The 25082-nt window shown below is 43.2% G+C and overlaps 1 protein-coding gene across 2 annotated transcripts in view; it reads left to right on the top strand.

Moving 5' to 3' along the window:
* The first annotated feature begins 934 nt into the window (after positions 1-934).
* The window catches only part of INO80C (INO80 complex subunit C), a 37477-nt gene continuing 13329 nt past the window's right edge, over positions 935-25082 (top strand). Inside the window, exons 1-3 of one of the 2 annotated variants that reach the window (XM_075211313.1) lie at positions 935-1138; positions 12079-12190; positions 22894-22961. In XM_075211313.1, coding sequence (XP_075067414.1) covers positions 1046-1138; positions 12079-12190; positions 22894-22961 — 273 coding nt within the window. In that variant the 5' untranslated portion in view covers positions 935-1045. Of the gene's footprint in view, positions 1139-12078; positions 12191-22893; positions 22975-25082 lie in introns of both variants that reach the window. The other variant, XM_075211314.1, reaches the window with a different exon arrangement.

The following is a 25082-nucleotide window of genomic DNA, read 5'->3' as shown; positions in this document are numbered from 1 at the left end:
GTTGGATGAATAGTAGGGGTCCAAAATTTCATTGTACATGCCCCCCTGTGCCAGCGCAGCTTCCATCACACATGCCTCCTGTGCCAGACCAGCTTCCATCACACATGCCCCCTGTGCCGGCGCTACAACCATCACACATGCCCCCTGTGCCAGAGCTGCAACCATCACACATGCCCCCTGTGCCGGCGCTGCAACCATCACACATGCCCCCTGTGGCAGTGCTGCAACCATCACATGCCCCCTGTGCCGGCGCTGCAACCATCACACATGCCCCCTGTGCCAGCGCTACAACCATCACACATGCCCCCTGTGCCAGCGCTACAACCATCACACATGCTCCCTGTGCCAGCGCTACAACCATCACACATGCTCCCTGTGCCAGCGCTACAACCATCACACATGCCCCCTGTGCCAGCGCTACAACCATCACACATGCCCCATGTGCCAGCGCTGCAACCATCACACATGCCCGCTGTGCCAGCGCTACAACCATCACACATGCCCCCTGTGCCAGCGCTACAACCATCACACATGCCCCTCACTGTGCCAGTGCTGCAACCATCACACATGCCCCCACTGTGCCAGCGCTACAACCATCACACATGCCCCCTGTGCCAGCGCTGCAACCATCACACATGCCCCCTGTGCCAGCGCTGCAACCATCACACATGCCCCCTGTGCCAGCGCTGCAACCATCACACATGCCCCATGTGCCAACGCTGCAACCATCACACATGCCCCCTGTGCCAGCGCTGCAACCATCACACACTCACACACATTTGCTCCCCTTCTACTTACCTTTTTCTACACGAATGCAGCCAGGAACTGAAAGAAATGATGGAGCTCCTTCCACCGACTATCATAGACTTTCAGCAGCCCGCCTAACACTATGTACCATGTGACCGCTGCGGTCACATGACCCTGTGATGTCATATTGACGTGACAGGGTACCTACACTGAAGGGGATTGAGCTGCTAACTAGTTGAAAGGGATCTAGCGATTCATAGTCATTTACTGGTGTATATGTTATGAGGATTATTACAGTATGAATGACAACAGAATTGTAGCTGCTGACGCCACAAGCACTCAAACAGATGCAGCTGTCCAACCGCTACCGTTTAAACAAGCACATTTTCTTGTAAGTGTCGATCTTGTCTACTCCTCTCTCGCTGTGTGAAACTTCCTACTATGTCCATATTATGTACAGTTGGCTATCGTAAATTGACTGCCATGGGCTTATTTTTCATCTAATTGGTTGTCTGTGCTACATTAAGTAGTAAGGATGCATTGTTAATACTTTATTATATGTGCAAATGAATCTGTAGATTGTGGACCATGGACATTTTTATCATAGTTTACAGTTATATTGTGTTTCATTTATAAACGTCTCAAAAATAGTGCATGCCAAAAGTTAGGGTTCATGAATTTAAATGTAATCATGTCTGGTCAACTGGTGCTACTCTTTTTCACTGCATTTTGTGGAATTATGTCAATGAAATTATGTTTTCAGAAACGTGTCCTGCACATAATAGACCATGAGAAAATCATAAATACCTGGCATTCACAGTGGGTGAATTGAGTTTAAGTAAAATGAAGAAATGGCATTGATATCTAGAGACTGATTCTGTGTTTTGTGATTTAAACAAGTAAGGCTGTGGATTAACGAGGGAATCAACTAATTAACTTGCACTGAATTTGATATTTCTACAACAATGGATTGGCTTTGAGGATTGATGCATTGGAATTTTTTTTATCTTTTTTTTTTTTTCTTCATGATTTGGTCTGAACTTGAATTCAAATAGACATGTTTTAGTTACTTGTATATTGATTTTTTTTTTCCAGACTGTGCTTTTTTTAGTAGTTCTTTTTTTTAGTAGCATATTGGAATGAAATTAATTTATTTTCCTTGATTTCCTTTTTTAATCCATTTTTTTTCCAATAAAAAGACAAACACTTTTACAGGATTATTCCCAAATTTAATATACTAGTTATCATGAATATGTTCAAGATCTGTCACAGTTATAATGCACAGAAATAAAGTTATGCATTTTACTTTAAAATGCCTTTTTTTTTTTTATCATGAAGGTATATTGTAACTGCACACAAATGCAAAACACTGTTTTAGAGTAAGTCAGGATAGGGCTTGGTGTGGGCATGCAAAATGTGGGGTGATAGTTACCGCCTTTTCCATAGCTTTAAGACCACATGCATTTGCAGAGATGTGAACCTGACCCATTTCATCAGAAGATAGTTTGCTGCTCCTGAGCTTAGCACTGCCTTTGAGAATGAATTAGCTTAGCTCAATTATATAAAACATGTCATTTATATCAATCCATTGATTAGTTAGAAAGGCCGTTTAACATTTATATTGCACTAGCATACTCTGCAGTGCTTTACATTTGTGAATAAAGTACTAAAACTAGCCTGAGTATTCGCAGACATAGGTAAGAAGGCCCTGCTGACAAACTTACAATCTGTAGGAAAACAGGAATTTGACACATGAAATTAAATTTCACAAATTGGTCCAGCAAGATAGCAATGGGAAAAAGTGCTTACAGGAACTATATGATCCACTCGCACAGCAATGTCGGTTTGGTGGTCAAAAGGTATGGCTGAGTATAGATAGAATGCAAATTAATTTTTTGAGTGAAATGAATAGATGGGTGGTAATCGGGTAGAACAGCCCAGGGCAGTGACGATTAACAGATGGCACTGGTGCCGCATGTGGCACACAGCTCCTTCCTGCTTTATGCCCAGTCAGTCCTTTTCACTTCTGTAGGCTTTCATACTTTATTAAAACAAGGAAAATCCTTTTTAGGAAGGGGTTTATTGTCAGTTGATTAGTAGTGCACCACTAGTTCTCTCATTAAGGGGAAGGGAATATGAGTAGTATTTTGTGTGGAGTTGGACATTGTGAATTTTAGGGCAATTGGTAGGTATAAGAAGCATTTGGGGTAAATAGGGGTTCAAATGGGGTTTTGGGTGAATGGGCATTTTCTGGTTTGGAATGGTGATTTGTACGTAAGGGATCTACTGTAAAGGTATCTGGTGTCTCTAACTTGTTTTAATGTACTGAGTTTATTGAAATTAAGGGTCATTTGAGATCCTTTTAAAAGTGACAGAGCCACACTTGGGGCTGTTGAAGTGTATTGGGTTGCCCATCACTGTCCTCGGAAGATTGAGAAGGAGATCTTGGCCAGAACAGAGGGGCTCAGTTGGAAGATATTTTGAGTGAAGAAATGTATGTTGGTGCAGTTTTGTTAATTTGCTTGTATGTTCGTAAAAGTAGTTTGTGACAGGATGAACCACCTATGCCAACCTGTCTGTTGTTGCTAGGAACCGGCTGGGCTTACTTTGCCACCGTTCCCTTTTGTTATCCCAAATGCGCCTTCTTGCCGCAGTAGGAGGGGCTTACACGAGCTGCCACCACTGGACTCCGTACCGGGTTTCTTCTGGGTAACTGACGCTGCTAGTGTACCTCGTTGCTGGTGTACCTGGGCTGGTACTCCTGACCTTGTACTATGGATCAGGGTTGCTCTGAATGGATCCCCCCTGGCCTATCACACTGACCAGGTCTGCATGGGTAGCAGGCAGAGCGGTGGTATTGGAAAAGCTTGGGTCCAAACCTCAGAGACAGCTGGAGAACGGATTAGATTTTGGGTCTAATCTGCAGATCACAGGAATACAGCAATATTGAAGATTGTTTCAAGCAGGTCTTGAAGCAATATGTTTATTTGCTCTCACACTAGTTGAAGGAACTAGTGTGATCAGGTCAGATGAAAATCGGAAGAACAAGTTTCAAATACAAGCTAGTGTCTTTTATAGAGTTCAGAAACAGGCTATTTTAGCATCAGAGTGTACCCTATTTACACAAACATGGATTTACATGCTTTGCAAAGCTAACCAAATTTGCGCTTATCTATGAAATTCACTCTAGACACAAGGCCACACAGTAACGACCCCCTGCTGGGCCTTTGCCCAGAGCAGGCATGATGCTTCATCACAAAACTTAGTTAGCAATTCCTGCTATCAGACTCCCTTCCACATGTACCTAATTGGAGGTTTCCACTAGCAACCTTACAAATCCCACACAATGACACTTCCATACAAAACACATCCCAATACACAAAAGACCTCCATCCACAAAGGCCTATTGTATCAGATATATACATCAGAAATAAGGCATATCATTTAGTAAGGTTAGAACAGGAAAAACGAGTTTCTACCCTGGTCTCAGAAATGACTAAGTTTTTTTGAAAGATTGTGTTTGAGGTGGTGGCAGAATATCCCAGTAAAATGGCAAAAAAACTTTCAGTAATGCAGGATAATACAGATAGTGAAAGGTTTGGTAGAAAAGATAAATGTGGGTGCCACCTGCATAGATATTATGGTGAAATCCAAAGGAGTTTATTTTTACAAAAGAAGTGGTATAGATTAAAAAAAAAAACGCAAAAGGCCCAAAAACTTGACGTATGCAAACTGGTCAAGGAAGCGGAAAGGAGGTGGTCCCAGAGAAACAAAGACTGATTAAGAGATTTGGAAAGCATGATGAGAACCAGGCTAGGTCTGTGTCCTAAACACCTTGTGAATGTAGCATTTGCATGAGAAGTCAGCGGTCAATAGTGTTAAAAGCTGAAAAGAGGTCAAGGACACTTGGAAGCAAAAGATTTAGATGTTGTCATATAATTGACCATTTTAATCAATTCAGTTTTTGAGGGTGTTGTGAATGAAAGCCAGACTGAAAAAAGGTCCAGTACGTTGTGCAAGAAAAGGAAGCATGTGAGGCGAGTGAAGGCAGGCTTTTCAAGAAGCTTGGCTCGAGACAGAATGGTAATTTTAGAGAGTGTTTAAATCAGAATCTTTTTAATTATTTGTTTTCATAGTAAAAGTAGTAACCACATGCATGAATAATGATAGAAATATACAGGGGTTTGTGAGCGTTAAGAAAGGTTGGAATGAGCACACGAGGTGATGATCAACTGATTTTGTAGGGGACAGATAGGGTACCTTGGACAGGTAGAGTGGGAGTAGAAGAATCTTTATATGTTTCATCCAGTGAAGAGACCATATAATAAAGGAATTGGGCAGGTTGCAGTTCGGGGAAGGGGATGCCAAACAAACCCGAAAAGATGGAGCCAAGTTTGGTATATATGATAAAAATAAGTAAATAAACTTAATCACTCTAAAGAGTATAAGTATGTATATAATGCACCGACACAACATTCTATGTGTAATTTGTGGTGGTTGAATTCAGAAGTGGCTCAAAAGGTATATTAAAATAATAGCAAAATGTGTTCATCAACAACCCTAAAAATCAATCAAGCTGGTCAAAAATATTATTAAAAAGCAACTAAATGAGGAACTAATAATATAAAAGAATTAGTAACAATACAATGTGTATAGATCCTGAGTCCCGCTGATTGCAATAGCACTATTAATATAAACAAATCTGATCTACTTTAAAGCATAAAAGTATCCGCTCCGTACTCAAGGGCTGAGGGACTGTATGGAACGGTAAATCAAATTGGCCCTTCTGAAGAAAACCTACTAAATGCAGAGTAAAGTGAAGCTGAGGGACTGTTTTCCTCCCAACAGAGCTTTTGGTAGATCAATTCTAATTGTATATACTGTAATTGTATATACTGTAATTAGATGGCGCCAGGCTAGCTCACCTGAATCAAAAGCATTTTATTTAAGTACTAACTAGTCTGAATTGGAAACAGAAGGTGAAATTTAAATCTTCTGGAAAAGTTGATCCCAATCAGAAGCAGACTGTAACAACAATACAATGTGCTTTGGAACGATAATCGAATGGTTGTTTATCGTTTGATTGGCCAGACAATCTGCTGAAAACACTGTAGTGTTTACCCAGCCTTACAAGTTGGATATCTGAACTTTGGTGCCAAATGCACATCTATATGAAACCATTTTCCTGCATCTGTTTGACAGGAACCTTGCATAACTGTTTTGTGCTGTTCTGGGACATTGCTACTTACACTAGGGGGTAAATGTATCATACTCCGGTTTCTTCAACTCGCGGGAGTTCGGCGAGATGACAGCTAAAATTTAAAGCGGCGCTGCTTTGTAAAGGCAAGTTTCCCTTTACAAGGCAGCACTGCTTTAAATTTTAGCTGTCCTCTCGCCGAACTCCCGCGAGTTGAAGAAACCGGAGTATGATACATTTACCCCTAAATCTCATTTTGTGACTTCCCTCTTCTCACCATTCCCTTGCCCATATCATGACACTGCCCCTGCCACATGCAACCCAGTGTCACTCCTATCACTTGAGTGGACTGAAGAAGTCATGGCATCCCACAGATCAGCACACTCATTTTCTCAATACATTGTGATGATGTGAAAATGTTGATGATCTGATTGGCCACAGGTTTCTCTATCCCATACTTGCCTACTTTTTAAATCTGTACTCTGGGAGATCGGAGTACAGATCATGTGGCAGAGGGTAGGAGGGGGCGTGTCCCTACCATAAAATACAGACATTCAAGGCATTGAATAGCGGGGATGGGGCTTAATGACTCAATTAAGCACCGCCTCCCGCTATTCAATGCCGTGAATTTCTTCACTTTACAGGGTCCGGGAGGTTTGCCTACTCTTCTGGGAGGACTCCCTGAAATTCGGGAGCCTCCCGGAAATTCCGGGAGAGTAGGCAAGTATGCTCTATCCCCATCAACGTCAAAACTGAAAATATAATAGATGTGTGGGAGATAAAGACTTAATATAAAAAGGTGGTCTTACTGCAGTTAACCACAGTTTTTATTTCGTACATCTATATGCTGATGTGTCATTGTTAACACCTTCAACATAATTCGCGATTATGATATGAACAGATGCTTCAGTTATGTACTTTACACAAGAACTCCACTTCTGGGAGTTTGGTATAGCCCTTGCTTCAACTTCTTTCTACAGGGCAAAAACACTGCTTATACTGTTTTTAGTTTTTATGTGCACCTTATGTATATTAGCGAAATAGGACATGCTAATTATCTTTGGAATTGTTGCACCTTGACAGATGTAAAACACATTTGTGGGTTGTTTTTACTAAATTCTGTTAATGCAGTTTGGCACATTGTACATGTGAGGTCCTTCATTGGGAGCCTAATAGATGATAGTGAATATCAATTTTATGTGAACTCTGAAGCTTTTGATGTCACAACAGAGTAGGGAGCCATTATTGCTGATGGCTATAGCATGGGCCATTGAGTTGGGTGATTGTGCACTGTAATTCTTTTATTCTACGACAGAGGCATATTGTCTTTTGGTTTTTGTTCTTATGTAATATTTATGGGTATAAAATAATTGTTGATTGTCTTGCAGACATTTTTCGTAAATTTATCTACAAAACTGTTATGTATTTGTCTTGGCTGCATGAGGTTAAGGTTGATATATTTCTAATACAAATAAAGGCCAACAATGTAGTACTGTCTGCTTCTTCTAAACATGGCATTAATCCTTCATTTGTGAGGAAATAAATTATTTGCTTCCTCTATGACACTTCCCAACAATTTGTAATTTTTGTCATGGAGGTGGTGGGTAATCTTTTCCATCCGGGCAATGAACCAATTATAGGACTTCCAAGCAGAAAGGCAAGGGGGGTGGGGATGGGGGGTTGCACTACCTACAGATTTTGGCAATTGCACATTGAGTGGTAGCAACAATTTGAGAGGCCAATTCTCAGAACACTTATCAGCATCTGGAAGTGGATAGCAGAGGAGAAAGGTCCAAGGATCCTTACGAACAGGACACTGGAAGAGCAAGAAGAGAAGGGACATGACCTGATTCTAGGAGGAGATTTCTGGCACGACCACCTGATGTGTAAGAATGACTCCAATTGTCCACAACCACACCAGCAAATTGAGGGGCTAGAAGGATACATTTTGGCAACTTTATCACGGGTGAAGTACCAACTATAATAAACTTTATAAGTGTTCTACTTAATCAGTGTAGAGATGGAGCTGGAGGCCACCTTTTCCCTGCCAATTTCCCAATAGTCTTCCTCCGGGGTGGAAGAGGGCCAAGGCCCCTATCCCATACTCTCTCATGACTATGCCCAGTGGTCAAAGCAGCATCAAGAATCATACCGTATAGTGAGAAGATCATGCTCATCTGAACAGGTGAGGAGATGCATAACTGGGACACGGGTGGAGAGGGGGCGCATCTGGAGAGAAGGTCATTTACAAGGGAGGGAGGTAGAAAGGCATTGAGGGAAGTCAGAGATTCCCCAGAGGGGTAAGATGTGACGGGAGAGTGGTTGGATGTTCAGGTTGGGTCTGCAGGTCTCCCAGATCTTAGCCGAAAAACTCAGGGTGTTGATTTGACAATAATGGATGTAGTTCGTTTATGTAGGCCCCATATGCAGGAGAGAGAAGTCTGTGTGAGATATCCACCCAATGCAAAGAGGATAGGGAGGCAAACGCGGCTGCAGTTTGAGTCAAGTGAGGAGCCTAGTAAAAAATCTATAATATAGATCTGGAAATCCTCTGTCACGATACCAACGAGGGAAAGCTGGATCCTGGTGGTTTAGCCGGGATTGGCGTGACTTCAGCTAGAGGAGCGGAGTCTAACAAGGGAAAGGTGTTCACCAGTGATTCCCGCAAGGGAATATGAACTTCATGGCTTCCACTTTCAGATCGCGGCCCCCTAGGGAAGTTCCCAACGAACCACAAGAGAATGAGCGTGGTGTTTGGTAGGTGGTAACACACGGGAGAAATATAGAAGAAGTAGAGCCACTGGAGATCAGTGACCATTACTACTGACAACTGGAGTAGAGATGCTCTGTGAAATACCGCTAGGGAGCGATAGTAAGGATGGTCTGCAGTGTTGCCACTAGGAAGTGGCTTGTAGGGATGGTCTGCAGCGTTGCCACTTGGAAGTGGTTTAGAAGAAATGTTCTGCAGCGTTGCCACTTGGGAGTGAATAGCAGAGATGATCTGCAGCGTTGCCACTTGGAAGTGGTCAGTAGAGATGATCTGCAGTGTTGCCACTTGGGAGTGGTTTTTAGACACAATGTTCTGCAGCGTAGAAGCCCGGAGGAGCGGGAACAATGGAATGCAGAGTATGGACCTCACAGGAACCAGGATTATTAAAGCACAGGAGCTGCTTCTAGGACAGTAGCCAGGAACTGACTGAAGAACCAGCCTAAAAACTAGGATAGAAGGGCAAGATATAGGGCTGATTCTATTAGGCAGCCAATAGGGGGCAGCAGAAGGAGAGAAAAAGGTTTGGAAGTTCTGCGCATGCGCAGAACGCCGCGGAAAGAGAGACACAGCGCTGAAGGACTCAGGACTGCAGCTGCGAGGATAAGGTAAGACAGACTTGGCGGGGACGGAGCGAGAGAGCAGAGGGTGCGCACGCCAGCTCCCGGGGAGGCACAGCGGGAGCCCGGCGTGTGACATACTCTACCTCTGCATTTAGTAGGTTTTCTTCAGAAGGACCAATTTGATTTACCGTTCCATACGAACCAGGCTCTGCAATTCTGGATGGAAGGAAGTTCTCTTTGGAGCTTGCTCATTGCAGCAGGTTGCAATCCTAAAGTGAAGCAGTTTGAATACTTAAGTGAATTGTGAGTTTGAAACAGAATCTTGCAAGTTAGAATACAGAAACAGGTACACAATTAGACACATCCAAGGATACTAACAGAGCTTAAAGGGGTGCTGGTAACACCAATAACAGAATTATTTAACCAGTCACTAGCTACAGGAGTAATACCAGAGGAATGGAAAAGAGTGAATATAGTCCCACTGCACAAAAGTTGAAGCAAGTAAGCAAGCCTTACATCTGTAGTATAGAGATTGATGAAAACACTCTTAGAAGAAAGAATTGTAAAATATCTCAAATCCAGCAACTTACAAAATCTCAAACAGCATGGTTTTACTGGCTGGAGGTCATGTCAAAGAAATCTTATTGACTTTTTTGACTGGATGACTGAAGTATTAGGTCAAGGGGGATTTTGACACTGTCCCACATTGCAGACTGTTAAATAAACTCGAAAGCTTGGGATTGGATTCTAAGATAGTTGAATGTATAAGATCTTGGTTGTAAGATAGAAAACAGAGTTGTAGCAAATGGAGTGCATTTACAGGAGGGAAGGTTACAAATTGAGTACCCAGGGATCTGTACTTGGCCCAGTCCTTTTTTAATATTTTTATTGGCGATATTGCAAATGGTATTGAAGGGAAAGTATGCCTTATTGCAGATGACTCAAAGATATGTAGCAAGGTAGACACACCAGGAGGGGTAAAACAAGGATTGACGATCTAGGTTGACTAGAGGAATCGTCAAGAGCGTGGCAACTACAGTTTCATTCCCAAAAAATGCAAAATCATGCACTTGGATCTCAAAAACCCAAAGGCAAATATAGTATTATTGGCACTATAGTGGAAACTACTGAGGAGGAAAGGAATCTATGAGTCACTATTTAAGGTGACTTAAAGGCAGGTAAGCAATGTAACAAAGCAATGAGGAAGGCAAGTCCGATGCTTGGTTGCATAGGGAGAGGAATCCGTAGAAAAAAAGTAATAATGCCATTGTATAGGTTATTGGTACGGCCTCATCAATAATTCTGTGTTCAGTTCCGGAGGCCATATCTCCAGAAGGATATAAATACATTAGAGACTGTACAAAGAAAGGCAACTAAAATGGTGAATGGCCTACATCACAAAACCTACTTATAAGGAGGGGGGGGGGGGTGGGGGGTGGAGCCCGTCCACAGAGACCCTCCAAAATGTATAAGCTGAAAACTGAAACTGGAGGGAAGTAGGCTCAGAGGAAATTTGAGGAAAAATTGCGTTACAAAATGGGTTGTGGATAAGTGGAATAGCCTCCATCAGAGGCTGTAGAGACTAATACAGTGGAGCAATTAAAACATGATTGGGATAATATTTTGACTTATTAATTACATGTTTCTACACTCCTGAGGTTTAACCAATTCAATGCTGCAGTGTCGGGTATTATCCCTCCCAGCGCCGCAGTGTACATCTAAACACATTTTAGATAATATAGCCTACGCGAAGCACCTAGCGCCGCTTATTTAACGTCTCTGGTATTGGGTATTAAACCTACCGGCACCATAGTCCATTTAAAGATGACTGCTGCACATGTTCGATGGATGGATAGTTGGGGAAAGAGTAGAATGAGTCAAGACGCCAGAGATTGAAACCAAGAATGGCGATCCGGAGCTGTGGGAAAGGTCAACTAGCAAAACAGAAGCAGGTTGTCAAGGGTGTACATCTCCTCTCTTGTATCAAAATATCTACCAACTCGGCAACTCCGTTCTGCACAAGATCTGAGTCTCTCATCCACACTCATTACATCCTCCCATTCCCGGTTACAGGACTTTTTTTGGGCTGCACCCACTCTATGGAATTCTCTCCCTCGCACAATAAGACTCTCCTCTGGTCTACAAACTTTCAAGCGTTCTCTGAAAACCCACCTCTTCAGAAAAGCTTATAATATTCCTCAACCACCCTCTTAACCTCACTACATTACCCTATTACCACCCGTTACACAATTACACACAAGACAACTACCCCCTGACCAACATTGTTGTGTGACAGGATCATTTAGCTTATGAGTCACATTTACCTTTGCAGTCTGGCTGGGCCGAAATGCAAAATGTAGACTTAACCTCATGTGTCAAACTTCATTGCCCCATAGATTGTAAGCTTGCGAGCAGGGCCTTCTCACTTATTTGTCTCTTTTACCCAGTTTGTTTATTAGTTTACTATGTTTGTCCCCAATTGTAAAGCACTACAGAATATGTTGGTGCTATATAAATAAATGATGATGATATCTCCCCCAAAAAATTGAAAAGTGATTTTGAAACTGCATTCTTTTTAATTTGCCTTTTGAATGTGATATCAATTTTGTTTTTAACTAGGGCTATTAACAGCATGTCATCATTTCAAGTGTAATTATGTAAGGTCTAACAGTAAAATGCAACAAATTGTATTTTTTTCCAGGTGTGAGTGACTTTCTGTAATATGAACAGTAATAATAATACACCTATTATAGCACATAACTTTAATGTTAATTGATTTTGTTATGCTTGTTTTTATTTTCCAGCATTCAGGAATTGGAGGAGCAGCAGCTGGTAAAAAGAACAGGACCTGGAAGAACCTGAAACAGATTATTTCATTAGAAAGAACATTGCCATGGCAACTAAATGATCCGAGCTGTAAGTTGCTGAGCATGCATTTATAACTAATAAAATCCACACAAATATCTTTCAATGAACACATGTCGACTTACACTTCTTTCTTTACGGTTTGGCTAATGGCGCTTATTTTCCTCAGAGTATCAAAAATAAAAAATAGAAATGCCAATACTGTATTTGCCATAGATATTTTTGTTAAATGAAATAGTTCAGCTTGCAAAATGATTCTGGTTGTTCAACAAGCGTTATACATTAGTAAAGATTGGGTTAGAAATGCAAATTTACAGATTCGTCAAGCAAGCAAAGCTAACAGACTTTGTCTGTAAGCAAAGTGTTACAGAACTAAAAATACTTTTAAATGCTAGCCTTTTAAAAGTACTGGAAATGATGTGTTACACTACTGGTTCTTGTACCACCTAATGACCCAATAAAATTTGCTTACCGGCCAGTTCTGTAAATAGATATTTAATGAGGCAAGTTGAGTAAGGTATTGGTATTCTTTATTGGGCACCACAGGACTACCATAGCATGAAGATTTTTGTTTAATTTGTTAGTTGTTGTTGTGTTTTTTTTTTTAACCAATATGGCTGTGTCCAAAAATGCCAATTCTGTTGTCTTCCAGTGTAAGGTTACATTGATATCGGTGCTAAAATTCTGTTAAGACAAGAGTTAAGCACATATTCCATAGACAAAAAAAACCTTATGGTTTAACATGTCTGATTAAGGTTCCTTACACTTACACACCATTTAATATTCAAGAACACTTTTGAAACTCTTCCACTCAAACTCCAAAAAGCAATGAAATTAGAACGATTAAGGCAGAAACCTTAATGGACTTGTTCCTTGCGCAATACAGACATGGTATGGCTTCACATCCTGTGGTTAGCTGCAGATTCTGCACTATCATGGAGTGAGATTGCTGTCACTCACAAAATGGTGGGGCTGCTAATTCACAGATTTGTGTGTTTACTGGTATACACACATACAGTACTATTACATTTTCTAAGTTTACCTTTATCATAGAAAAAAAGTAGTACTGCAAATTAACAAAGGCAGCATGGTGGCTAAGTGGTTAGCACTTCTGTCTTATCTGTAAGGAGCTTGTATGTTCTCCCTGTGTTTGCATGGTTTTGCTCCGGGTGTTCCGGTTTTCTCTCACACTCCAAAAACATACTGGTAGGTTAATTGGCTGCTAACAAAATTGACCCTAGTCTGTGTATACGAGTGTGAGTGTGTGTGTGAATTTATACTGTAAGCCCCAATGGGACAGGGACTGATGTGAGTGAGCTCTCTACAGCGCTGCGGAATCAGTGGCGCTATATAAATAAATTTTGATGATCATCATTTATTTATATAGCGTCAACATATTCCGTAGCGCTTTACAATTGGGGACAAACATAGTAAACTAATAAACAAACTGGGTAAAACGGACAAAGAGGTGAGAATGCCCTGCTCGCAAGCTTACAATCTATGGGACAATGGGAGTTTGACACATGAGGTTAAGTCTACATTTTGCATTTCGGCCCAGCCAGACTGCAAAGGTAAAATGATCCTGTCACACAACAATGTTGGTCAGGGGGTAGTTGTCTTGTGTGAAATTGTGTAACGGGTGGTAATAGGGTAATGTAGTGAGGTTAAGAGGCTGGTTGAGGAATATTATAAGCTTGTCTGAAGAGGTGGGTTTTCAGAGAACGCTTGAAAATGTAGACCAGAGGAGAGTCTTATTTTGCGAGGGAGAAAATTTCATAGAGTGGGTGCAGCCCGAAAAAGTCCTGTAACCGGGAATGGGAGGATGTAATGAGGGTGGATGAGAGACGCAGATCTTGTGCAGAACGGAGTTGGCGAGTTGGGGGATATTTTGAGAAAAGAGAGGAGATGTATGTTGGTGCAGCTTTGTTGATGGCCTTGTAGGTTAGTAAAAGTATTTTATATTGGATTTGGTAGAAAACAGGCAACCAGTGTAGAGACATACAGAGTGATTCAACAGAGGAATAACGATTTGCAAGGAAAATCAATCTTGCCGCAGCATGCAAAATAGATTGTAGGGGTTTGAGTCTGTTTTGGGGATGAATTAAGGTTTTTGCAGTGTCTTGCGTGAGATCTATGTGAAATGTGTGAGAATTCTGGAAATGTTTTTTAGATGTATGTAACATGATTTAGATATAGAGTCAATGTGGTGAACAAAGGATAGATGTGAGTCAAGGATTACACCTAGGCAGCGAGCTTGTGGGGTGGTATTTATGGTCATGTTATCAACAGAGATAGAAATGTCAGGTATGCTCTTGTTGGTGGGTGGGAATATTATTAACTCTGTTTTAGAAAGATTAAGTTTGAGTTTGCGAGAGGACATCCAAGATGAAATGGCAGAAAGACAGTCCGTTAAACGGGACAACACAGATGTCGAGAGATCAGGAGAGGATACATAAATTTGGGTATAATCCGCATAGAAATGATACTGAAATCCAAAGGAACTTATTAGATTTCCAAGAGAAGTGATATAGATAGAGAACAGCAGAGGACCTAGCACTGAGCCTTGCGGTACTCCAACTGATAAAGGAAACGGAGCAGAGGTGGCCCCAGAGAAATTAACAGTGAAAGAGCGATTAGAATGGTAGGATGAGAACCAGGATAGAACAGTGTCTTGAAGACCTAGGGATTGCAGCGTTTGTAGGAGAAGGGAGTGGTCAACGGTGTCAAATGCAGCCGAGAGATCCAGGAGAATTAGCAGAGAGTAATGGCGTTTAGTTTTAGCAGTGATCAGATCATTGACAACCTTAGTCAACGCAGTCTCTGTGGAGTGTTGAGAGCAAAAGCCAGACTGAAGAGGATCCAACAGGTTGTTTGCGGAAGGGAAGTGTGTGAGGCGAGTGTAGGTAAGTCTCTCTAGAACAGGGGTAGGCAACCTGCGGCTCTCCAGGTGTTGTGAAACTACAAATCCCAGCATGCCTTGCCACCTATCTGCTGGTTATCTACTGGCAGAGCATGCTGGGACTTGTAGTTTCACAACATCTGGAGAGCCGCAGGTTGCCTACCCCTGCTCTAGAAGCTTGGAGCGGCACGGGAGCTGAGAGATGGGACGGTAATTTGAGAGAGTTTGGGTCGGAATCTTGTTTTTTTTATAATAGGAGTAATCACTGCGTGCTTGTATAGTGATAGAAAGATGCCAGTAGAGAGCGAAAGATTACTGATTTTAGTTTAGAGGTGAAATGAGCACAGGAGACAGGGATCTACCAATTTGCGAGGGAATAGGATCAAGAGGACAGGAGGTAGAGTAGGAAGATAAGAAGAGAGTAGAAATTTCCTCTTCATTTGTGGGGTCAAATGAAGAGAGGGTGTAGTGGGAAGGAATTGAGCTGATTGCTTGTCGAGGAAGAGGATACCATTTCTAGTCTGATCTTATCAATCTTGTCCTTGAAGTAGGAAGCAAGATCCTGGGTAATGATAGTAGACGGAGGGTTTGGGGTGGGAGGATTGAGAAGAGAATTAAATGTGTTAAAAAGGCGTTTGGGGTTAGAAGCCTGAGCATAGATAAGAGATTGGAAGTATGTTTGTTTTGCAGTGTCCAGAGCATTTCGATAGGAGCGGTAGATATAAGTATATGTGAGGAAGTCATTAGAGGTGCGAGATTTACGCCAGTAACGTTCTGCTTTACGGGAAAGTTTTTGAAGATTTCGCTTTGCTGTAGTGTGCCATGGCTGACATCGAAGTCGACGTGTAGTATGTAGTGTCGCTGGAGCCACTTGATCGAGGGCTGTTGTTAAGGTTTGGTGAAAATGAGGTACTGCCATCTCAGGAGAGAAGAATGTAGAAATAGGTGAGAGAAGGTGTTGGAGAGAGGTGGAAAATTGTTGAAGATTAATAGAATTAAGATTTCTGCGGTATGAGGAGGCTTGGTAGAGTTAGACAGTAGAGAGGTTAGAGCAGTGGGGGTTGAGTGTGTAGCTAATAAGGTGATGATCCGAGAGGGGGAAGGGTGTGTTAAGAAAATTAGAAAGTGAGCATAGTCTAGAGAAAACAAGATCAAGGCAGTGGCCATCCTGATGAGTAGATGATACAATCCACTGGGAGAGATCAAGTGAGGAGGTTAGAGAGAGTAGTTTGGAAGCGGCTTTGGAAGGTGGGTTATCAATAGGTATATTGAAATCACCCAGGATGAGGGTGGGAATGTCTGAATATAAGAAGTGAGGGAGCCATGCAGAGAAATCCTCAATAAACTGTTGGTGTGGACCAGGGGGGCGATCGATGACAGCAACACACATAGAGAACAGGTTAAAAATCCTAACAGCAAGTACTTCAAAAGATGTGAACGTGAGTGATGGGACATTTGATAGAACTGTGAACATGCACTGTGGGGAGAGAAGTAGTCCAACCCCACCTCCTTGTCTGCCTTCAGGTCTGGAGGTGTGGGTGAGATGGAGGCCACCATGTGAAAGTGCTGCAGGTGAGGCAGTGTTTTAATTGCATGAGCCATGTTTGATGATGATATTTCAAATACATGTAATTGGTGTAGAAGCCTCTACTTAGTTTGGTTTTCAGTAAGCAACGTTTGCATTACCTTCCCTTATAAGGCTTACGCTGCCTTTTAACAACAATTCAAGGATACATAAAGCCAACAAGAATTTACTAATAAATTATTTCCTGGTAAACTGCTCAGTAGTGTAAACCGAGGGCACAGGGGGCGCTAGAACAAAGCTGCAATACATAAAATTAGAATATGATCCCACATTAAATGTAAAATGAAAGCTAGTTTATTTTAATATAATAATAAAGCATATCAGATGTATTTATTAATATAGTAAAAACTTCATGCGAATGGTGTGCCAACAATAATACAAAGTATGTTAAATATGCAGTAAGTGCTCAAATCAGCTTTTACAGGTAGACACAGATCTTATAATTGCTCAGAAAAAATTAAGGAACCAAAATTAGTCCAGCTCTGGTAAAAATGAAAGGTTCTCCATAGGATAAGGACTTATTGCAGAAGTAACCAGCTGGTTTACTAATTCCTCAGTTAACAAGGGAGAGTACTGATGCTCAAACTTGAATTAAGCACCAGTAAATTCTCAATATGGGGCTCTGTTCAGCCAAATCTCAGTATATTCAGAAACCCAGCTCTAATATGTAGCTCCATATTTGCATACACTCTTATATAAATTACCATCCATAAATCAGGACTAAGGGGGAGGCTGTGGGGACCATTATCTGTGTATTCCAGTGAACACACAAATCTGGGAATTAGCAGCTTCACCATTTTGTGAGTGACAGCAGTCTCACTCCATGATCGTGCTGAATCTCCAGCTAACCACAGGATGTGATGTCACGCCGTGTTTTTATTGCGCAAGGAACACGTCCATTAAGGTTTCTGCCTTAATCGTTCTAATTTCATTGCTTTTTGGAGTTTGAGTGGAAGAGTTTCAATGGTTTTCTTAAATTTTAGATGGTGTGTAACCTTAATCGGACATGTTAAACTGTAAGGTTTTTTGTCTATGGAATTTCACAGCTTTTTGTAAAGTGATAATATTTATAATTTTCAAATTCTATGTATCTAAATGTGAAATCACCAAGCAACCCACTAATCACCCACCCTCTGCCCACCAACATTTCTCTCACATGCCATCCTGCCCCCTAAATTATTTCATGCCCAACCCACTGCCAACCAGGTTGTCTGACATGACACCCACTTTTCTCACATGCCATCTCCTGCTCATCAGCTTTTCACACATATGGGCCCTTGCTGACCAGCTACTTTTTCATATGCCACCACCTATCAACTAGCTTTTCTCTCACATGCCATTCCCTTACCATAAGCTTCTAATATCTGCCCTGCACACCAGCTATTCTATCACATTCCACCTCATAACCAACAGCTTTTAGCTCACGTTACCACATGTCTACCAGCTTTTCCCTCACATGCCACCCATTTCACCAGCTTTTCCCTCACATGCCACCCAGTTCACCAGCTATGCTCTCACATTCCAACCTCTGCTCTGCCAGTGACACCTTCACAATTCAAAGAGATTTCTCCGATCTCTGTACAAAATAGAGTCTTTTAGTGAAACCTGCACCATACAAAAAATCTTCTAGTGACCCCTACACATGATAGAGAATCCCCAAATAAACCATAATAAAGAGAATCTTCATCTGACTGCTGCACAATAGGTAGAGCCTTCACTTATCCATATACACAGAGAGCCATCCTCTGACCCTGCACAATACATAGAGCCATCCTCTGACCCCGGCACAATACATAGACCCATCCTCTGACCCCTGCACAACACAGAGAGCCAGTCTCTGACCCCTGCACAACACATGGAGCTATCCTCTGACCCCTGCACAACACATGGAGCTATCCTCTGACCCCGGCACAACACATGGAGCCATCCTCTGACCCCGGCACAACACATGGAGCCATCCTCTGACCCCGGCACAACACATGGAGCCATCCTCTGACCCCGGTACAATACAGGGAGCCATCCTCTGACCCCGGCACGATACAGGGAGCCATCCTCTGACCCCGGCACGATACAGGGAGCCATCCTCTGACCCCGGCACGATACAGGGAGCCATCCTCTGACCCCGGCACGATACAGGGAGCCATCCTCTGACCCCGACACGATACAGGGAGCCATCCTCTGACCCCGGCACGATACAGGGAGCCATCCTCTGACCCCGGCACCATACAGGGAGCCATCCTCTGACCCCGGCACCATACAGGGAGCCATCCTCTGACCCCGGCACCATACATGGAGCCATCCTCTGACCCCGGCACGACACATGGAGCCATCCTCTGACCCCGGTACGATACAGGGAGGCATCCTCTGCCCCCGGCACGATACATGGAGGCGTCCTCTGCCCCCGGCACGATACAGGGAGCCGTCCTCTGCCCCCGGCACGATACAGGGAGCCTTCCTCTGCCCCCGGCACGATACAGGGAGCCGTCCTCTGCCCCCGGCACGATACAGGGAGGCGTCCTCTGCCCCCGGCACGATACAGGGAGGCGTCCTCTGCCCCCGGCACGATACAGGGAGGCGTCCTCTGCCCCCGGCACGATACAGGGAGGCGTCCTCTGCCCCCGGCACGATACAGGGAGGCGTCCTCTGCCCCCGGCACGATACAGGGAGGCGTCCTCTGCCCCCGGCACGATACAGGGAGGCGTCCTCTGCCCCCGGCACGATACAGGGAGGCGTCCTCTGCCCCCGGCACGATACAGGGAGGCGTCCTCTGCCCCCGGCACGATACAGGGAGGCGTCCTCTGCCCCCGGCACGATACAGGGAGGCGTCCTCTGCCCCCGGCACGATACAGGGAGGCGTCCTCTGCCCCCGGCACGATACAGGGAGGCGTCCTCTGCCCCCGGCACGATACAGGGAGGCGTCCTCTGCCCCCGGCACGATACAGGGAGGCGTCCTCTGCCCCCGGCACGATACAGGGAGGCGTCCTCTGCCCCCGGCACGATACAGGGAGGCGTCCTCTGCCCCCGGCACGATACAGGGAGGCGTCCTCTGCCCCCGGCACGATACAGGGAGGCGTCCTCTGCCCCCGGCACAATACAGACCGTAGGAGCACCGCAGGAGCTGCTCTTTCAAAGTGGGTCACAAGGTTTGGCTCTCTACCCATAATATCAGGCTCAGACAACCGTGTAAAAAGCTTGGTCCTAGATTTATCGGTCCCTTTTCCATCATCAAGCAAGTGAATCCAGTGGCCTTTAGATTGAAACTCCCGTGCTCCTTGAAAATCTCCTTAATTTCCTCCAGTAAATTTAAATGTATTCAGCCTCGGAGGTCTCACTCTGTTAATGTGGAAGGGCATTGGGAATTTGTGATTCTGAAGGTTCTTGATTCTAAAAAGGTTCGGGGCAAATTCATTTTTTGGTCCAATGGAAGGGCCGTGGTTTGGAGAAACGTGCCTGGATTCCACAGAACCGTCTTCATGCTGACAGACTCATTAGTAATTTCTTCACGCAATTTCTCAGTAAGCCAGGGTGTCTGGGGGGGTACTGTTCCCCAGCGCCCCGGCCGTCGCCTTGATGACCCGGACGTCACTTCCGGGCCTGGCTAAGGCAACGGTCGGACGCTAGTAATTCAGCGCCCCGTCCCGGCAATGTAAGGAAGCCGGGTGCGTGCACAAGCATCCCCACCAGCCTGCGGGCTAAGTAATTTAATTAATTAGTAGTATTCTGGGGCTGTGGATACTTTCAGAAATAGGCTCTGATTGGCTGCCATTAGTATTTAAGGCAGGGAGGGCTGAGCCTCCCTGCCGGTTATAGCGTCCCAGTTGTGTACTATTGCTGACCTGCTCTGGATACTTTGATTGTTGGATATCTGTTGTGACCTTCTGTCTGTTCACTGGACCTTGCCTGTGACCCTGACCTTTTGGCCTGTACCTTGGAATCTGCTGTTCTGCCTGTGACCCTGACCCTTGTCGTGTTTTCTGACTATTCTACCCTGCAAGTGACCCCTGACCTCGGCTTTCGTCTGACCATCCATCACCATCTCCGCTGTCTCCGGGCCTGCAGCTGTGGTTTAGTATAACGAACCTACACTACATTGGAGTTAAGTCCAGGGGGCATCCGATACCTGTGAGCGCGTCTAGCTCTACGGGAAAGGCGGCTGCTATAGGTGACGACCTCCGCCTATCCGTTCTGTAGGTTCGTTATCTGACCAGACAGCCTAACAGTTACATACATCTAAAAAACTTTTCCGGAATTCGCACATATCTCACACAAGGCCTTGTTAATTCAGGCACTTATCATCTCCCGAATTGACTATTGCAATTCCCTCCTTACTGGTCTTCCCCAAAAGAGATTCAAACCCCTACAATCTATTTTGCATGCTGCAGCAAGATTGATTTTCATTGCAGATCGTTATTCCTCTACTGAATCACTGAATCACTCTGTATGTCTCTACACTGGTTGCCTGTTTTCGACCGAATCCAATATAACATACTTTTACTAACCTACAAGGCCATCAACAAAGCTGCACCAACATACATCTCCTCTCTTTTCTCAAAATATCCCCCAACTCGCCAACTCCGTTCTGCACAAGATCTGCGTCTCTCATCCACACTCATTACATCCTCCCATTCCCGGTTACAGGACTTTTTTCGGGCTGCACCCACTCTATGGAATTCTCTCCCTCGCACAATAAGACTCTCCTCTGGTCTACAAACTTTCAAGCATTCTCTGAAAACCCACCACTTCAGACAAGCTTATAATATTCCTCATCCACCATCTTAACCTCACTACATTACCCTATTACCACCCGTTACACTATTTCACACAAGACAACTACCCCCTGAACAACACTGGATCAGGAGGTTTCTGAGACAGCTCCATCTGGCTTCTGCGTGGATCCAGTACAATCAATTCTCCAAGCTATAGAGAAGAGAGATGTTTTTTTTCCTTGCATCAATAGATCAATAAGCGGTATATAACCACATTCCTATTTTACCTCTATGTCATCAGTTCCTCCAATTCTTTCATTTACTGTAGGTGTTCTTCCTTGGGCAAGTTGGCATATGTGAGATCATCAAGTGGGCATACTCAATCAGTGGGATCACAGTCCAACTTCCCTATATCAACACATCGGACTTAAAAATGTCGCAGAGTTTTCTGTTGGATAAGTTCAAGACTAAAAGCTCAGGCAGTGTCCCTTTCACAGCCAGAATGGACTGTACTCGCCACAGAATCCAACTTCAAATCTTGGGGATCTCATTTACTCACAGAAGTGGCTCCAGAGTGAAAATCAATTGCATGCCATACTGCCCTCATTTCTAGAATATTTCCATGTAGATATTCTACAAATGAGGGCAGTATGGCATGCAATTAAATCTCTTTTAAGACACAAATATCTAATGATTTTTTTCCAGAAATTGGAAAGTAGTTGCTTTAATAACACCATGGTGGAACAAGAAGCAAGACCGGGATGGCAGAAGTGTCAACAGTCATGAGATGGGCAGTAGAAAATATAAAATCCTTCTCTGCACTACACATAATAGGCAAAACAAAACTGTAAACTGTCTCTGTCGATGCCATCTGGAATGAATGGGTCATGCACAAAGAGAGTTTTTTTTTTTTTAAAGTTTTATTTTGCAAGGTCAGTATAACAATAAGAGACGTTTGACAAAAAGAATACAGTTGAAAGAAATAGACAAAAAGTAATCAAATCATTGTTCAGCAAAGATCCAGAGAGAACAAAGAGATTTTTCAACTACTAGTACAGACATTTGAAATCCCTCAAATAGATCTGATGGCGACATATTCAAACACCAAGATAAAGCAGTTCTATTCTCTACGCATGCATTCCAAAAGAAAGGGGATAAATACTGTCAATTCCATGGAATTTTCAGTTAGGATATGTCTTACCTCCATTTCTTCCCACTCTCTCATATTTTCGATGGGTATATCCCATATGTTACACCTGCCATGGAGTTTGAAAGGAAATAGAAGAATTATTACCGTTTGTTTTATTTCCTTGAAATACTCCATGATAACCAAATATTCCCACCTGTGTGGTCTGTTTATGTTTTTAGGACCTCTTCTGAAGAATCTCAGACAACAAAGGGAAGGAGGAGACACATTAAATACCTACCGGGGTGTTTCCTTTTTTTCCTGTCTCTAGTCAGCTGACTAAGGAATTAAGCAATATGTTATATGTAATATCTCTATTAATTATTCTACTGATGTTGTTTTTGTTTGTTTTTATTTTTTTAATTATTTTTATTGCAGATTTTAACATTGATGCACCACCCTCATGCAGACCATCAAAGAAATATTCTGACATATCAGGACTTCCTGTAAGTAAAAGTTGTAAGTGAAAATAACCATTTATGAAGTATTTATTTAATTGTTTCACAGAATATATTTACAGAGCACCCCAAAAAACTAAAACATTCATTTTATAACTGTCACACATCTGTTCAATGTGGAAGTTATGAGGATGCATGCTGTTGCTTCCTCACTACCATATGTTAGTGGGTGGAACTTATTCAATACCAGCTGCCATATATTCTTTACTATGGCAAGCCCTGGTTAGCAGCATAAGGTTAAAATAATTTTGCTACATTTCTAAACAAAGTGATACATTTGATGTTTTTACAGATTTTAATAAATTCTTCATTTTCATCTCGTGCTCACTCGAAGCTTCCATTTTTATGTCTCTCAAGCAAGCTGAGAGAAAAGACCGTTCCACAATAATGAAAATATGTCACATGCCGGTTCCATAGATAAGTGCCGGCGTTGTTACCTCCTTCCTGGAAGCGCTGATCCAGGCTACTGCTTCGTGTCAAGGCTCCTATGTAGTTGGTTGTGCACATGTGCTGCCTGTTGCCCTTATTTGTTACCTGCTACTGGTTCCCATTGGTGCATAGGATTATGGAGCGCTATTTAAACCTCCCATGGTCCCTCTGTTAATTGCCTGTTCTTTGAGTTACATACTCTTCCTAATGCTCCTGTTGGTTTATCCCCTCCGTTGTGCTTGCTTCGTTTGTTTGTTTCAGCCAGCTCTACTCCGCTACTACTTCCACTCCGGGACTGCCGCTGTAACAAGCAAACTCACCTGTTACCAAAATCTCTATTCACCGATCAGCCGGTTCAACTCCACTACTACTTTCGCGCTGGGACTGCCGCTGTAACAAGCAAACTCACTTGTTACCAGAATCACTATTCACTGATCAGCCGGTTCAACTCTACTACTACTACTTTTATGCTGGGCCTGCCGCTGTAACAAAGAAACTCACCTGCTGCCAGAATCGCTATCCACAGATCAGCCAGCTCAATTCCATCGCTGCTTCTACGCTGGGACTGCCGTTGTACAAGTAACTCACTTGTTATTGGAATCACCATTTACGGATCAGCTAAGTTCTCCTTCCTTATTATGTGCATATTGAACTGTCGCTGTAACCAGTAACTCACCTGTAGTTACAATTATCATCTATGGATCAGCTAAAGTTCTATTCCACGTCTGCCTTGTTTGAACTTCGGCTGTATCAGTGATTTCTTTGCTATTACCCTGAGTTACCAATTGCAAGCCAGCTAGTCTTATCATCTTCATTGACTATTTGAACTGTTGCTCTATCAGTGATTCTCTTGTTGTTACCCTGGGTTACCAAATCTAAACCAGTTATTTCTAAACCATTCTCATTGATTGTTTGAACTGTTGCTGTACCAGTGCCGATACCTTGAATTATCAAAACCTGTAGTTTCAAGCTCCACCACTTCTCTGTCACTCATTTGGGAGACCGCGACCTGCGGGATAGGGGCAGCAAAGCCCATATCTCCTTGCAGGGGTCACTGCTGAAAACCCTCTACCTGACTCCGCGCTCCTGAATGAGTACCATTCATTGACAGAGAACAGGGATCCACTAAATATTCTACAGATTCGTGACAGTAAGAACAGGCCATGATGTCTGATCCCCCGGTGGAGCCTTCTGCTAAGGATATGCTACAGCACCTCTTAGGCCAGGTTGAACAGCAAGATAATACCCAACGTCAACTCCTTCTCTACACTTAGATTGCCTACTCCAAATAAATTTGATGGGGACCCAAAATTTTGTCGTGGCTTTGACAATCAGTGTACAATTCAGTTTGAACATCAAAATTTTACCACTGATAGAACCAAAGTTGCATATGTGGTTACTTTATTAACTGGCCAAGCTCTAGCCTGGGTTTCTCCACTCTGGGGGAAAAAGAGGACCCTCTCCTTAGTAATTACGCATCTTTCTTGCTGGCCTTTCGCCAAATTTTTGTTGAACCTGGTCGAATATCCTCTGCCGCTGCGGGCATCCTCAGGCGGCGCCAAGCGAACTGCTCTGTAGCCCAATACGTTATTGAGTTTTATACATTGTCTTTTGAACTATCATGGAACAATGATGCATTGGTGGCTGCTTTTTGGCAGGGGCTATTGGATAGTAATAAGG

This window comes from Mixophyes fleayi, chromosome 5 (assembly GCF_038048845.1).
Source record: "Mixophyes fleayi isolate aMixFle1 chromosome 5, aMixFle1.hap1, whole genome shotgun sequence".
In the NCBI taxonomy this organism is placed as follows: domain Eukaryota; kingdom Metazoa; phylum Chordata; class Amphibia; order Anura; family Limnodynastidae; genus Mixophyes; species Mixophyes fleayi.
Note: the sequence above shows the minus strand (reverse complement) of the source record. Positions and strands in the feature narration are given on the sequence as shown.